Source organism: Echinops telfairi, unplaced genomic scaffold, assembly GCF_000313985.2.
Source record: "Echinops telfairi isolate 266 unplaced genomic scaffold, ASM31398v2 ScPeMD7_1;HRSCAF=3_0, whole genome shotgun sequence".
NCBI classification, from domain to species: domain Eukaryota; kingdom Metazoa; phylum Chordata; class Mammalia; order Afrosoricida; family Tenrecidae; genus Echinops; species Echinops telfairi.
The window spans coordinates 54,578,045-54,595,236 of NW_022103896.1; the positions used below are offsets into that span (position 1 = coordinate 54,578,045).

At 39.3% G+C, this 17,192-nt stretch overlaps 1 protein-coding gene across 3 annotated transcripts in view; it reads right to left on the minus strand.

Annotated features, from left to right (window-relative positions):
* RALYL (RALY RNA binding protein like) overlaps positions 1 to 17,192 on the minus strand; it is an 832,089-nt gene that overhangs the window by 43,770 nt on the left and 771,127 nt on the right. For 2 of the 3 annotated variants that reach the window (XM_045287683.1, XM_045287690.1), the window contains one exon: positions 1,120 to 1,292. The exons of the other annotated variant lie outside the window; for it this stretch is intronic. In XM_045287683.1, coding sequence (XP_045143618.1) covers positions 1,120 to 1,292 — 173 coding nt within the window. The remainder of the gene's footprint in view (positions 1 to 1,119; positions 1,293 to 17,192) is intronic. 3 annotated transcript variants of the gene reach the window in all.

A 17,192-nucleotide genomic window follows, 5' to 3' on the forward strand; every position in this document is an offset into this window, starting at 1 on the left:
AAAAAAAAAAAAAAAGAATGGCTGGTCAGTCCGGACCCCCAACTTTTTAGCTAGGAGCCCAGTACTTAACCCATTGCACCACCAGGAATCCCTCTTGCCCAATAGGTCATAGAAATCAATATAATGCGACAACCAGGTATTTCTGTGTCTTATGTAGACTTCTGTCTCATATTTGTAAAATGCTCATATTTGTTAAAAGTACTATTGATAACATAGTTATCACACCAAAATAAAAGTATAACCATCACAGGATAAATAAGTAACAATAGATATTCTAATTAATTTGAAACTGATATACCTAGGGTTAAGCCAAATTTAATATGATTAGTCCATAGATATTTGAGAGTTAGCAACACACACATACATCTTTTTCTTTCCCTATTTTCATTAGTCAACCCCTTTAGGATAATGTGCTTAATTTCATGGTTGATGAAATATGAGAAATAACATCTTCAGGAGCCTACATTTACATCGTCCCTGGTGTGGTTATGTAGGAAATATGATTTAGGACTGAGAACTATTATGATTACAACAATGGGAAAATGATGCATTAAAGTTATCAGCTAAACTCCCAAATCCTGTAACTGCAATATCTAACAGTATAGTCACTGAAGGTGCTGGCCGGTCATCCAGCAGAGGCCATTCCATTGAGCTGACTCTAGACGAGAAGGTTGGCCAATCAACTACCAGAGCTCATTCTCATCAGTGAGTGCAACTATCTCAAGTAAGATGGGGATCCTTGTGTCAGCTATTTATTTATCAAGCTATCCTATACATGCAGTTTCTGCATAAACACATGCAGCTTTTGCACAAACACAGGGCTCTCTCCATGACGAGGCATTTGTTAAAGAGATTTTCTCTTTTCAGACTTTAGTGACACCGAATCTTATACGTAATAGTTCTATATTTCTACTACTCATTCATTCATTCCCCCATATCTTCATCTCACATAGCACAATTGAGCACTTATTATGTTCAAGGACCTGTCCTGGCTGCCTTAAGTATATGTATGTAAGAAATAATCCCCAAATCATTTCATCCTTATTTTAGAATGAACGAGTTGCTGACATGCCAGTGCTGCTCTCCAAAGAGTATGGACACCAAATGTTTAGTTCCTACCAGCTCATGACCCCCATCTTCATCGAAGTCCTCCTCTATCCCATCAGTCATCTCTTCTCCATCCGCATCGGGCCCTCCTTCAGCAGGCTCCTCTGTAGATTGATCTGCATTCTCTGACACACATTCATCTTGGATCAGCTCTATACTCTCTTCCAATTGTTTCTTCTGAGCTTCTGGGGGGAGAAAGCAAATGACTACTTCCTTGGGTTGTTCATGAACTTTGGATAAACTATGAAAAAACAGTCCATGGGAAAAAATGTAAACTCAGTGTACTAGGAAGGGTGCAAAGCAGGTAAGGTAACATTGTTTTCAGTTTAATCTATTTAATCCTGTAAATTAGGCACGCATATCTATTTACATTTACAAGTAAGCATATTCATTTTTAATGGAATTAGTAAAAATTAGGAAATACCGATGGAGGTTACATAAGCAAGTCAATGGTTTTCATGTATGGTGAGGACTTCCTGGGCATTTCATTTTATACATATTCCTTCATAATAAGGGAAACAGCACAAAAAGCCAGGCGTCATAGACGTTTTCACTCAAGGACAAGGATGGAGAACGCTCCTTGACAAGTTCAGCTCTAATTAAAATAGACCAAAAAAAGCTCACGGAGGATAGAGCACAGAAGAGCTATGCAGTCTTTCAGAGGAAAAGTCCCTTGAAACAATTCTTTGACATTTGAAAAGTTTCTTTAGCGGGAGTTAGGCACGAGGGCTAAGAGCATCAACTGTGGCATCAGTCAGCCCGAGGTCAAAGTCCAGCTTTGCCACTTACTAGCTGTGTACCACCGTGCCAAGTTGAAATCATCAATTTTTTGTGTGCCTATGTTTTCTCATCTGTAAAACTGGGCTTTTAAGGGTAAATCAAAAGGGTTGGTATAGTGACTTGCAAATGATCAATGCTCCCCGAGTGACGCTACATTCTGCATTAATAGATTTCCCTCTCTTGGCTGGGCTTCGTGCACTCCGTTTACAGTCACCGGCCCTGGCAGCCATCGTCTCGTTCTCCGAGCGGAAAGGCCGTGAAGCATGGGAGCGTGAAGACCTGGGGTCCTCTCATGTGTCTCTCCTCTGCCTTAGTCCCGCACTGCTCACCACTGTCCCCAAAGGAGAGTCGTTTGAAGATTGTTAACACGGTTCTCAGCCGATGAATTACTACATTTTGGGCTTATTTACTTATATTTTGTGGTAGTAAAAGATGGTGCAGGAAGCCAAGCAATTATGGAGATATCCATTTCTGTTCTTTTTCATAATGTGTGTTAAAAGGGAAATAATTATTGGCATACACATTTGATTCAGGACAGAACTTCTCAAAGCTAAATTAAATGTAAACCAATAAGCACTGATAAATAAACGGTGCATAGGTACAGGGATAGCCTTCCCTAGAAATGGTTTAAAATCACAAACAAGAGTCCTATCGTTATGTAAATGTGGACTTATCTGGTTTTGAGCTTTCATTCGGTAAGAACGAAGTTTATTTATTGAAAATAATACTGGATTATAGGGCTGGGACCCTGGGGGTTATGCATTGGCTGCGGTCCACATGGTTGGCATTTCAAGACCACCAGCAGTTCCTTGAGAGAAAGACTGAGCTTTCTACTCCAGTTACCGTCTTGGAAACCCTGAGTGGGTGGCTATGAGTCAGCACTGCCAATGGCAGTGGGTTCAGTTTGGTTATAGATCTAGCCCCTGGCCCTGCTGCTTGAAGACAGGACTCAATTACTTACCAGAGGAATGAAGACACTGGAGTTGAATTTAAGCTTTTGCTGAATTCATCCTTTCCTTCTATTTTAAACAACAATAATGACAGTGGTAATACCTACTTTCAGGCTTTTCTCTGAGGACAGAAAGTTGAGAACCTCTGTTCCTATACAGATTTACAACCTTGGAACTCTCACATATAGGGTCGCTGAGAATCAGACTCAATTCGAGGGGGGTTGGGGATATAGTTGGGAAACAATTCATGAACTTTAAAGAACTACATAAATGTGTATTACTTCATGTAAAAGAAATTGTATGCTCCTCATTGGGCATGCATGAATAATGATTTAGAAAAGTGCTACTTGCCAAGATCTGTGTACTCTATTTACTAAACTGCCACCATGGGAATTATGCCAACAGCCATACTAGCACAGGTGGTTCCTTGTGATGACTGAGGAAGCGAGTATCGAGCAAGCAAAAACCCGACCGAATCAAGGAGCAATAGTGAAAAAGAACATGGCTCAGAGGAGGAAAAGAGTGAGAGTAGCCGGCCAAAGCTTAAAAAATCACTATTACGATGGATCTCTTAAAAAGACCAGAATCTAAACAGTTTTCCTTCACATTATCTCATATATATATATATATATATATATGCATCATATATATGCATATATATTCATATATATGCATATATATATTCATATATATATGCATCATATATATATGCATCATATATATATACATCAGTGCCATGGAGTTGATTTTGACTCTTCGCGGTTCTATAGAACAGAGAATTGCCCCTGTGGGTTCCCAAGGCTGTAAATCTTTATGCGAGAAAACAGTCTTATCTTTTTCATGGAGTGGCTGGTGGATTTGAACCTCACCATGTGTTTAATAGCTTAACATATAGTAATACAATATTCCACCAGGGCTTCCATCTATTCTGTTTCCCTATCAATTTATTAACTTCACATTTCTCCATAGAATAATATTACTACCATGTTTCCCTGAAAGTAAGACACCCCCGAAAATAAGACCTACTTACAGTTATGCCTCTCGCTGAAATATAAGGTATCCCCCCAAAATAAGATCTCCCCCGAACATAAGGCCTCCCCGACAATAAGGTCCCCCAAAGCTACCATAACTCTGGACTCTGGACCGTAGTGGCGGGCGCCGCCGCCAGCTCACTGTTGACCGCAGTGCAGCCGGAGCAGACAGGAAGTGCAAGTAAATGTACCATAGATTATGAGTAAATGTACCATAGACTGTTGTACAGGAAATAATGGTAGTAACAAGAAATTCTTGATACTGTAGGATTCACAGTTTGTCTGGTTATGCTGGTTTGTAACGACAACTACTACCATACTGTATGCAGGTAATAAATTTCCTTTTTTTGTTGTTCAACAATAAATGTGTACCATATTCTTCTTCATGGGAAAATAAGATATCCCCTGACAATAAGACCTAGCGCATCTTTGGGAGCAAAAATTAATAAACGACAGTCTTATTTTCGGGGAAACAGGGTAATAATGGTGATGACGTAGATTCTGCTTTAAGAGCTACACCTTTTATCTTCGCATATACACCTTTGTCATCCGAGTACACAAGGATGCTGAAGGAAGCAAACGAGGGAGCACACATTCTTCCTGGTCCCCTTGGGTCGACTATTCACATAGGCAGTCTTAGGAAGACATACACACAGTGGTTCTTTTAAACTCGACCAAGTTTTCCTTCTCTAAATCCAGATAGTCATCTAAATTAAGTTAGTAAATAGTGAGTTATAGAATAAAAATAGTTTCATCTGAGAAGATGACCCAGGTATTCGGATTAAAAAGAAGACAAAATAAGCAAGAGATGCAGACCCCAAACACCTGCAATTAAATTGTTACTGAAGATTACTAAATTTTCTCCTCTTCCTTCCACAAAGGATTACTCTCTAGAATTCTAGACTTCTGCCCTCAGCTGATCAGCTCACATAATTAGTATCTACTAAGCTGGTGGCTTCCTGGGTTACAGGTTGGGCTGCTAACCACAAAGTCAGTAGTTCAAACCCACCAGCTGCTGCTTGGGAGAAATGTGAGGCTTTCTGCTTACATAAAGCTTTACAGTTCTGGAAATCTACAGGGCAGTTCTAGTATGTCCTATAGGGCCTTTATGAGTTAGAATCTACCTGATGGCAGTTTTTTTATTTTAGAACTATGATAATCAGTAGGAGCCCTGGTGGTACAACTAGGAGGTCAGCAGTTCAAAATCACCAGTTGCTTTGACTGAGAGAGATGAGGCTTTTTACTCTTGTAAAGAGTTACAGTCTCCAGAAACTCACAGGGGCAGGTGTAGCCTGGTTTAACGTTTACCACTTGACCCCCTAACTCAGTGGTTCTGAACTTTCCGAATGCAGCGACCCTTTAATACAGTTCCTCATGTTGTTGTGACCTCAACCATAAACCTATTTTCCCTACTTCATCACTGTAATTTTGCTACTGTTATGAATTGGGTCAGCCCTGTGGAAGGGTCATTCCACCCCCCAAAGGGGTCGCGACCCACAGGTTGAGAACCACTGCCCTAACTTCTATCACACTAGGCCACTGTGCTATGTTATTTGTTCAAAATTTCCTGGCTTGTAAGACCTGATTTTGGTATTTCAGGAAAGAGAGGTCATGGAGCTTTGTAACGGAACAATTATTATTCTATATAATGAAAAAAAGTCTCAACTCATACAAGTTTTGGTAAATATTAAACTTTCATGATGTTAGGTCCTTTATCTACCCTTCTGCTATAATACATAAATGAATCTTTGCTTAAAATTATTGTTATAATGGGAATTCATTCATTTCATCTGGTAGATCTATTTCATCTCTAATGATTTCAGAAATATTTGCCCCCTAAAAAGTTCCATTTTCTATGTTGAAGGCAATATTTTCTTTCTTTCTTTTTTTTTTTTTTTTGGCTTTAGAAAATCAGTGGTCAAAGAAGCAGACTACATTTTCGAGGAACGAGTGCAGGACCAAACTTGGAAGAGGTGCATCTCCTTTTGTCTGTGTCTGTGTATCAATTTACTTCCGTTGTACCTGAAATCTGAGCTGAATTTCATGATCCTCCCAGCTGAGTGTGATTTCTCCCTCCTTTGCTCATCCAATGACCTGAACAAATGCTGTCTTAAGAGGTGTTGCAACTGTTATTTTTTTCTCATTATACTTTACACTTCCTGGAAATTTGAGCCATAGCCTCACAAGGTCAATGCCACGTTCAAAGGGGAATAATACAGCTGGCAATCTTTTGCGAGCTGAAGAGCACAATGCAAGTCCAGCAGTTATCAAGAAATATTTTGATGTGTTTTGTCCCCTCACTTAATGCATTACTTGTACAAGGAGTAATGCGATGTTTTGGAAGGGCCATAGGATTTGGAATTTGTGCTTCGGAAACTCACTGGTCCCATTGACTGCAGTTCCTTTAAAATACGGGCATAGCATAATGCTTCCTTCAGGGAATAATTGCATGCTCAACTGAGGAAAAAGAAGCAAATGTTTTAAAAACTGTACAGGCCATATAAACATGCCGCCATAAAGTGCTAAAAGTATTTCTCGAATGGATTGCAACCCTCAAAATGCCCATTTCAAAATAATTCATCACTACCATTAAGAATCATATATAATTTAAAGAGATAATTTTGACTTTGGGATGGCCTGTTCATTTCTATGTTTAGGCAAACATAGGTCTTAAGTTACCTTGCCTATGTGTGTGTATCCATGTGTATTAACATGCAAATATACAGCTAACTCCTCTCCTGGCCTATCCCAAAAGGAGTGATATGCCTTTATAGTACAAAGGGGAAAAAAGCCTGTAACTTATCTTCATTTGTTCAATAGTTAACTTGAAAGGTAAATGCTTAGAAGACATTATCTGGTCTGAGGAAAAAGGCTTTAATTGCAATGGTAATCGATTCACAGGAGTCTAATGGAAACACAATCACTCTGCTTTAGCAATATGTACCCGTCATAGACTTTTATCCTCACCTCAATGGAAACGTTATAATCACTAAACAATGACAGACTCCATTAGCAAAATCACACATGAAAGCACATCTTGTTTATGACGCTGTTAGTTCACCATTTAACAAGCAAATTATGATCCAGTCATTATATTGTTGAACGAGAAAGAAACAAAGCAACTCATTCTGTTTTTTGGGAAGAATCACCCAGTTTTACTTCTACTAGAAATGGAAAAGGGTTTTTGGTTTGTTTCCAACTTCATCATGTGACGTTTACTGAATACATTCTTACTCTACTTGCCACTCTTACTTTTTGAGTGGTGTGTGCACATGTGCAGCCACTCTTTGCCACCAAAGGTCCTTTGGGGGCAGAAGCACGAACTCACCTTTGCATCTCTCAGGCAGATAACTCGCTGTCTTGCACATCAATTAAATGTTTGCTGAATATATCTGTGGACTCTTATGAATCAAAGGATGAAAATAAATGTCTAGACATCAACTCCTTTTCACCGAGTCAAAGAGATGGTCGAATTTAGCACCGAGGTGCCAAAACCTGAATCCAAAAGAAGTTGAGAGAAACCTCCTTGCTTCCTTCTGCATGACAGCCCTCCCCACCGTGTCAAAGCACAACGTGGGGCCTGGGATTTTCTCAGAAGAAAATCGCTCATTCTTACACTGACAGGTTTCCAAAAGAAAAACAAACCATGAAAGTCTTCAAGGTCTACAGGGAGGACGACTGCCTTTGAACATTGGCATGTTTCAAAGTGTCTGTTGACACCTTTAAGTCAGAGAGATGGATGGCCATATTGTTCCTTTTGTGTGTAGAGAAAGTAAATTTCTCTTTTCTGTGTGTGTGCATTAGGTATATATTTTAAAAAAGAATGCATTAGGAACTAGAACATCCATAGTTGATGCTTAATAGATAACTCAAAAAATCATCAAAATTAAAGATTTCAACAGAAAAGAAGGGCTATAATGGATACGAGTTAGTGAGTGCTTACTCAGTATTGACCATGAAACCTCCATTAATCTTAGTTCTAGGGAAATTATGCAGGGTAGTCCAATTGATTTATTTCACAGGTGGGGAAACTGAGGCATAAGTGATTTCAGCAATGTGCCACATTCACCTATTTAATAAATATAAGAGAGTTGGGATTTCAAATTAAAGATGTTTGTCTTCATAATCTGTACTATTTTCTAATATAACTTTAGAAAATGGGCCTGATTTATTACCAGACTTTTTAATACCCTTAGTAACCACAAAACCATTTAAAATAAGAAATGTCAGGGCCACATGTTCTGGCTAACACTATCAGAGGAAAGAGGTGACAAGTAAACAGTGATAGGTAAATATTTTAAATATTTTTGTGTAAGGGAAATGCCTCAGACTTTGAAGAAATCATGAAAGGAAATAATTTGATATTGTTTCAACCCTAATCTTCAAGTATTCTTTTCTGCACCACTTATTTCTACTTCAAAAAGTATATCTGATTTGGAAAACAAGTTCAAATTGTTGGGATTTATGTTCTGAGCATTTTTATTAAATTGCCTTTGCTGCATTGCTATTATCATTAATATAACTCTGAAAATTGGTTGAGTTGGCAATTAAGTTTTTTGACATGCTGGCTTAATTGCTAGTTAATTGCTAGCTGAATTGTATGTAGCAGATGGTCGGAAAGAATGTTGAAACAAAAACAGTCACATTGTTCATTAGAACCAAGCTGGTGTCCTAGATTTATTATTTTTGCCTACCAGTGTAAACTGCATTTTCTATTTTAAAATAGACATTATAACACCTGTATACATAGAAAGCTAACCTAATGATTTCAATAAATTCTCTAAAAAGAGTTAAGTTATGTATGGTCTTACACGAACGAACATTCAGGAAGTTGCACAGGAGGAGTGCTTTCAGGTTAAAATATCAGCCACATAATATAGTCTAGAGAAATGAAGCTCACATGTTCACACGCAATACTCTGAATTGGAGAGCTAACCACAAATTCAGTATCCATTAATTGAAGATGATCACAGATTTGTCTCTTTAAACACATATCATATCCATTTTAAGCATACATTTTCTTATTTTCTAAAGTTCAAGTAGTTATTAAGTTTCTAAACTAAGTTTTGAGTAGAAAGTAAAAGTAGATCTGCTAGATTCCTAGGTCTAGTGCCTTCGATGTTCAGTAATGTGACTCTGTTTGCCATCAGGACATTTAATTGGAGAGCAGACTAGAAGTGAGTACAACTTTGCAGAGGAGAAGTTATGAAAATGTCCCCAAATTGCTTTATGGTAAAATTACTAAGAAACCACTGAGTTGTATTCTTGATCAATTTTATAACATGTAAAATACACCTCAACAAAGTTGTTGTAAAAAACAACAACTATGGGTGCAATCATGCTGGTGAGAGATGAGGGATGGAGTAGCGTGAAGCAATATTTCGTCTTCCAAAGGCAAGATTTGCCAACACTGGATTGGCACAGAATAGAAGTTGATGTTGAAGTTTGCAATTTGGCTAAGTGTTCACATACTGGTGATGTGGCTGAGATAGGACACATAGAGAAAGTTATATTTGGGTAGAAAAGTGGGGAGAAAGCAAATCCGTTCCATTTGGAAAGATTTTGATGGATTTTTCTGAGAGATAGCCATAGGAAGCTCTCCAGTAATTTGGAGAAATTTTGATCTAACTGTTAACAAATAAAAGAACTCCATCGCCGCCCTCTCCCGTAAATTTAGTTTATTTAAAAACATCTTGTTCTTAAGAAGCCAAATATTCATGCAAAGTTTGCTATGAAAAACAGCAATGTTCCATTTCACCATTTCCTGATCCTCAAGGGCTTTCTACTCATTTTACCCGATTATCTTAGATGCTGGCCTTCCCGTTTCTAGACAGCATATTTATTTTGCTACTTCTTGATCACTTTTATGCACTAGGCTGGCATTATCCTTCGGAGGCTGAGGATGATGTTCCCCCACTTAGTCTGCATTTACTTTCCATCCATTTGGAGACCTACACGGTTCGCTGGGTTGAGCAATAGTCAGTCCTTACAGAGCTATGTTTATACTTCCCACCGCTAAACTGTTAGTGTACAATGATTCCCTACTCCACAAGAGCTGTGATTACCCATTTCTTGGTTGACTTCCATGTTCTGGTATAAGAGATCCTTCACTGGTTTTCAGGGAAAGGGTGAATTGAGGATAATTTTTGGGTCCCTTTTCAAAAAAATGTTTTTAATCTGCCCTCACATTGAACATGTTCAATCTTGGATACAGAAGAATAGGATGGAAAGGGCTCTTCAGAATAACGGGTATCCTTTGTTTTCTGTTTTACAGTGTGGCTCTTGAGAGCCTGGACTCTAGGCTGATTCACAGGCCTTTGCAAGCCATTCAGAAAACAGAAAACAGGGTAAAATTACTAAAGCAAAAGGAAGTAAATATTGTCTCAGGGTAAAGAAGAACTTACCAGAGGTGTCTAAATACGAATGTGAATAGGAACTAAATAAATTACTTGGATATCTGACGTGGGTAGCTAAACAAACAAATAGAAAAGCAGATGCCATGTGTAAAGTGAGCAATAATAGTGACAGATTTTAGTTTTCCAAGGGAAGTAATGTAAATTTATAACAAATTGTTAAAGAAGTTACAAAATATAAAAATTTATATTAGTTTAAAAATTTTAATATTACACATTTTAGCAATTAATTAAAAAATTCAGGGTCTTATAGCAAATATTTGGAATTTTTCAAGCAATAATAAGCATGCTATAGTCACCGTGAATTAGAATCGTCTTGATGGCAGTGAGTTCTAGTTATACTAGGGTTGTTTATGTTTAAAATGGAATCAGTTTTAAAATGTGGAAAATTTGTCTATTATATCCAATCTTTACTTTTCCTTCTTACTTTTTCACTTTATTTTTCTCATTTAGCAGCCCTGTGGGAATCACATAAAACTCGCGCTATTTACTAGCATCCTGCTACATAAGGAATTATTCTGTGCAAGCGAATAATTAGGTATTGCGGTGTGTAGTTAGCCTACATTGGTCCAATATCGCTCTCTCAACGGTGTTTTAAAAATTAGTATCAGAGCTAATCAATGACATTATTAATGGAAGATGGATAGGATACTCTACCACGAATTAACAAGGAATCTCTTAGGGGAGTCAAAGGCAGATGAAAAAGATTCAGGAGTAAATTTGGGGCTTGCACTAAATCCTAGCTCCAATTTAAGAATAACTAGTTCTTATAACATGGCTGTGCTCTATACACACCCTCATGAAGGAAACAAAAGATATGGTGCCGTCGCAAAACATGGTGAAGAAACTAGATGGTGCCCAACTATCAGACAGAATAGTAGCTGGGGTCTTAAAGACTTGTTTCCAAACAAGCAGCCATCTAAGTGAGATGTCAACTAAGTCCACAAAGAGAAGCACACTAACCTGCGTGATCCAAAGATTGTACATTATATAATCTAAAGCTGAAGGAGAGAATAGTATCAGAGCTTAAATTGTGAGATTCTAGTTTGCAGAAGGATATGATGACAGTGGAAACCCGAGATACATTTGTGAGCTCTACACAGGAAACAAGTCTCCAGGGTACTCCCTCTAACCATAACTGCAGGATAGGAATAAACCGGTTACCAGAGTATTGGCGAGATGACTATAGGAAGTCAGAATGATAAATTTGACCTGAATGATTAAAACCCTGTCACTTGATCCACCCTCTGATTCACTTTAAGTGGATCTAGTTCTCAATATTTTCTGTTTTGGTTTCTTTTCCATATTGGGGTTTATTTCTGATGTATTTTGCCATTGTGGATAGCCTGGTTGAATTTTTGCTATATTTTTTGGTATATGAGCACTAGGACTGATGAGTCTACAACAAATAGAATAAGGGCTCCTGGGATGTAGGTGGGGGAGGGGGGGTAGAAAGGAGCTGATATCAAGGAGTTCAGGAAGGAAGAAAATATCTTGAAATTGAGTGTAGTTGTAATTGTACACTATTGCTTGACTGGATTGAACTATGGAATGGTATGATACCTTTAGTAGCTCCAAAGAAAATAATAACTCGTGCTATTTACACGTGGCAATCTATATAGTGTTCATTTTTTTAAAAATCAAGAAGAAATGGGACACAGCTATAAATTGAACTGATATTTGGTGTGTTTGTTATTTTCAATAATCTATGTAATCTCACTGTCCCTGCTCCCCGCCAATTCCATTATTTGAGTTATTCACAGGAAAATATGACACATGCTTGATGGATTGAAACAAATCATAATTTTAAAGGGTAGCACAAAGCATTTGTGGTTATGATTCATCCCATTTAGTTTCAATTTTGGGGGTTTGAGACTTAGAGATATTAAAGGATTGGTTAAATCATGCCCTGTCTGTAGTACATGGTGCTGATAAGAGTTAAATAGGGCTCTACCTGTAGTGGCCTGAGGTGACCTGCCAAAATGGTTCACTACTCACTTGACCCAGAAAACCCTACAAAATCATGCAAATCAAGAGGGTTGAATCTCCGGTCCACTTTAGAACACCCGTGAAACTGCCCAGGCCATCAAAGGCGTGCACATCCGGAAAGCCACCAAATACTTGAAAGACGTCACTCTGCAGAAGCAGCGGGTGCCCTTCCGTCATTACAATGGTGGCCTTGGGAGGCCAAACAATGGGGTGGGACCCGGAGTCAGTAGCCCAAAAAGAGTGCTGAAATTTTTGGTTCACATGCTTAAAAATGCAGAAAGTCATGCTGAACTGAAGGGTTTAGATGTGGATTGTCTGGTCCTTGAGCACATCCAGGTGAACAAAGCCCCCAAGATGCGCCGCTGGACTCACAGAGCTCCTGGTCCACACGCTCCCCCTGCCCCGCTGTGATGATCCACGACTGCAAAGGAAAACATTGTTCCTGAATCAGAAGAGAACGTTGCACAGAAGAAAAAGATCTCCCAGAAGAAATGGAAGAAGCAAAAATTCATGCCTCAGAAATAAATTAAGCTTAAAATAATAAAAGCTAAAAAAAAAAGAGTTACACAGGGAAGAAATGGTATGATTTTGTTCTTAGGAAGTTCACAGTCTCAAAGGAAGAGACAAAATATCACACACATGGAGATTATAGGGGTGAAATGAAAATATTTTCGACATACCCAAACAAACTCAGGGAATTAGTTGCTGGGCTTGGGGGCTAAGGACCATGGTCACAGGGGACACCAACGTCAACTGGTATAACATAGTTCACAAAGTCAGTATTCTACTTCCTACTCTGGTGAATAGTAATTTGGGTCTTCAAAGCTGTGAGCAGCCATCTGAAGGGTAACGATTCATCTCCCGCTGTGTGGAGCACAGCAGAGGGGAGAAACCCGAGACTTGCGGTACCAAGTAGTCCCACGAATGAACGGACCGTGCAAGTACCACTCTCCGTGACCCCCGGGACCAGAACTACAGGGTGCCCACGGCCACTACAAGGGTTCTGAAAGGGATCGTATTAGAAGGTCCTGGATAGAGTGGGCGAAAACTGTGGGGAAAAACCCTGAAAATCATAAAGAGATTAGCCTTACTGGTTGAAATAGACCTTTGTGGAAGCCTGAGCTCATGACCCTGTATGACCCTTCAGGTCTGGAACTGAATTGAACTCACCCCAGAGTTCCATTTTCAGCTGGCCAGTTCTACAAGGGCGTAGTAACAATAGGCAGGTATGACATCTTAGAGCAATCATCCATTTGAGAGCAAAAGGGTAGCAATTTCCCTAAGGTCAAAGTTCAGGAGGGTTAGGAAAGAAGGAGGGGTGGAAACAGCAGTTAGGGAAGTAGAATGAGTGTTGTTACATTGTGAGGATTGTCATCAGTGACATGAAATAAAATGTTTCAGAGCTGGTGCATGGAGACATCCACGGAACCCTTCACCCCATCACAATAAGAAGTTCAAAGAAGACACCACACTAACATATAATAATAGTAACAAAGTTTAGAGAACCCAAAATAATGTACTAATTATACAAGGAAGTTTCAAAAAGATTTGGGACAATCTCAAAAAGATTTGAGAGCTAGTGGAATTTTTCCACAAAGCTTTTGAAACCTCCTTGGATTTCACTGTGACTATTCCTGATAGTTTAGGAATTCACTGCAAACCAAAAAGAACAAAAGAAAGAGAAGCAACTTGAGTTCAGAGAAATCTTCACGCTATGTGGCTTGAGCCACTTTTAGTCCGTGATGCTCCATTCCCTTCCAACCATTCCCAGGGCACTGGAAACTTTTCTTATCTAATAGCTAACAGAAAATTGTGAAAGAATTAATCACGAAGAGTGAGTGCTACCTATCTAATAATTAACTTGCAAACAATTAAGCATTAGAAGAAGTGCCCTTTACATTTTATAAGGTGACCTTGAATATTTTAAAGTGAACTAAATTAGATTTTTCTACTTCTTGTACTAGTATAGACTTCTTCCATACAATCCTGATTTCTTTTCAGGAAGAAAACATAGAGAAATATATAAAACAATCATCTCCACAAATCTGAATACTATTTAGGAGACAATTACTAAGAGAATGAAGGTGCGCATTAAATAACTTAATTTTTTTTCTTCCTAGCATGGTAAATGAAGCAAGCAGTGACAAAAATATCAAATGGATAAGCTTATCATTTTAAAGGTAATTGTTTCACAGTTGAGAACATTTAAATGTGTCAAAAAATGGCTGCCTTTCGTGAAAAGAAACTGCAAGCTTCAGATTTCAGTATATTTGGAACAGGAGGCTGTCTGTACCTGAAACGGTGCTGGTCTCAGAACCCTTCTATGGGGTCTCATGATTCGGGAGGGACTCCCAGGCAGTAGGGTTTGTGTGGATGAGAATCTAAGAAAGTATGCAGAGATATTATTCATTGTAGCAAACCGAGAAGTATCATATAATGAAATAAGGATCACATTTTTCTCTGGGAGGTGATTTATATTTAAATGAGCTTTCTATAATCCTTTAAACTGAAGTGCAAATTGGTTATCAAAGTCTTTTGCTGTAAGGGTTGTTTTACATAATAATGAATTTCACAGAAGTTCCTCAAAGGGAAATATTGATTTAGGCCACATCACAGAATATTTCAGTTACAGCAATAACTTCAGATTAGTGCCCAAAGATAGCACGTAAAAAACTTGCTCGAATCAAAATTTCTTGGTAGAAAAGTATTTTTAACAGAACGCTGTAAAACAGATTTTATTTGCTCCATCATTTCTCATCCACATCAATTTAACCAGCTTTGGTGAGAATCCACCATCTCTTGGCACATGCCTCAGCACATGTGAAAGGTGGACAACCACTTTTGAGGCAGACCTCGGGAGAATTGATGCTCAAATTATAGGTTTGGTAAAGAATATTAAAAACACCGCAGTTTCCCAGAAGAACAAACACATTTGTCCTGCAGAAGTACAGCCAGCCTGCTTCTTCGTAGTGATACTGGTGAGACTTTATCTGACAGACTTCAGACAAAGTGTCAGGAGATATTCTCATGGCCATCGAGACAATTCTGATGCATGGCAACCTACGAGACGGGTGAAATGTACCCTGTGGGTTTTCAAAACTGGAACTCTGTATGGGAGTAGAAACCTCATATTTCTCCTGTGAATGGCTGCTGGTTTCGAACTACTGAGCATGCAGTCTGCAGCCCATTAGGCTACCGGGGCTCCTGGGAAAGCAGAAGGTCAGCAAAAAATAAAGACCTTTTCATGCGACCGAGTGATGGAGTGGCTGCAACAAGGCTCAAACATAACCATTGTGAGGACGGGCAGTGTTTCCTTCGGTTTATATAGCGTGGCTGTGAGCGGCTGCCTCAGACTCCACAGCACCCAACAGCCATCGCAGCAACAGGGCACGGTGTCTGTGTGTGGTTGTGTGTTTTCAATGGGCTATATGAAAGTAGCAAGGTAATGGAAAGTAGGACATGTTTATAGAAGATCCTGTTACTGACAACCCCAGAGAGCACTCATTTGAGTTATTACTGTGTTATATAACTTGCATCTGCTACATTAATTTTTTTGTTTAGGAAGAATTCTCCAGGTAGCAAATTCAAAACATCATTTCTTTAAAGAAAGAACAGTGTGGGGAAATAAGTGGATGAGAGTGTTTATACCTAAGTTTATATCTCCCCTGGTCCTTATGTTACATCACTGCCTCACATCTGGCTCTTTTATTCTTGAGCCTCTCTGTCCCCGTTAGAGACCTGGTCGCGTAGTGTCAATGGAACGAGATCTGCAGTTTGAAACCACAAGCCTTTTTCTGTGTGTGTGTGTGTGTGTTTTGATACTATTTTTTAAAATCATTTTACAAGGGGCTCATACAACTCTTATCACAATCCATACACACATCAATTGTGTAAAGCACATTTGTACATTCATTGCCCACCTCATTCTCAAAACATTTCCTCTCCACTTAAGCACCTGGCATTAGGTCCTCATTTTTCCCCTCCCTCCCTGCTCCCCCTCCCTCATGAGCCCTTGATAGTTTATAAATTGTTATTTTGTCATATCTTGCCCTGTTCGACGTCTCCCTTCACCCACTTTTCTGTTGTCCATCCCCCAGGGAGGAGGTCACATATAGTTCCTTGTAATCGGTTCCCTCTTTCCTACCCACTCTCCCTCTACGCTCCCAGTATCGCCACTCACACCACTGGTCCTGTAGGGCTCATCCGCCCGGGATTCCCTGTATTTTCAGTTCCTATCTGTACCAGTGTACATCCTCTGGTCTAGCCAGACTTGCAAGGTCGAATTCAAGCCATGGTAGTGGGAGCGGGGAGGAAACATTTAAGAACTAGAGGAAGGTTGTATTTTTCATCATTGTTACATTGCACCCTGACTGGCTCGTCTCCTCCCCAAGACCTCTCTGCAAGGGGATCTCCAGTGAAACCACAAGTCTTTCAGAGGGACAAAGACAAGGCTTTCTACTCACTCCCGTACACAATTACAGTCTTGGAGACTCTCTGGGCAGTTCTAGCTTGTCTTACGAGTTCTATCCTGTCACTATGAGTCAGCATCTACTCAATGGCAGTGGGTTTTTTGTTCTTGTCTTTAAATCTGGCCTTCTTCTAGAGGGTAAATGCTAGTCCTCACCATAGTGGTAGAGTTAACACACAGGTGGGATTTAGTTTTTATAGATTATTTCGCCGCCACCCCCCAGCCCCGCCAGTTTTCATCAGTTAGAAATGTAGTGAAATCAGGTGGCTAGGGTGTGGCTGGAAGTCTGAAATTGAAGGTATGCATTGGAAAGGGCTTAGGACTCAATCACAGAGTTGGATTTGAATTCAAGGTTACTTACTAACAAGCTGTGTAGCCATAGACAATAGCTATTCACTTCCTTGAACTTTAGTTTTTTTCATCTGTGAAGTAAGGATGTTGGATTTGTTCAACA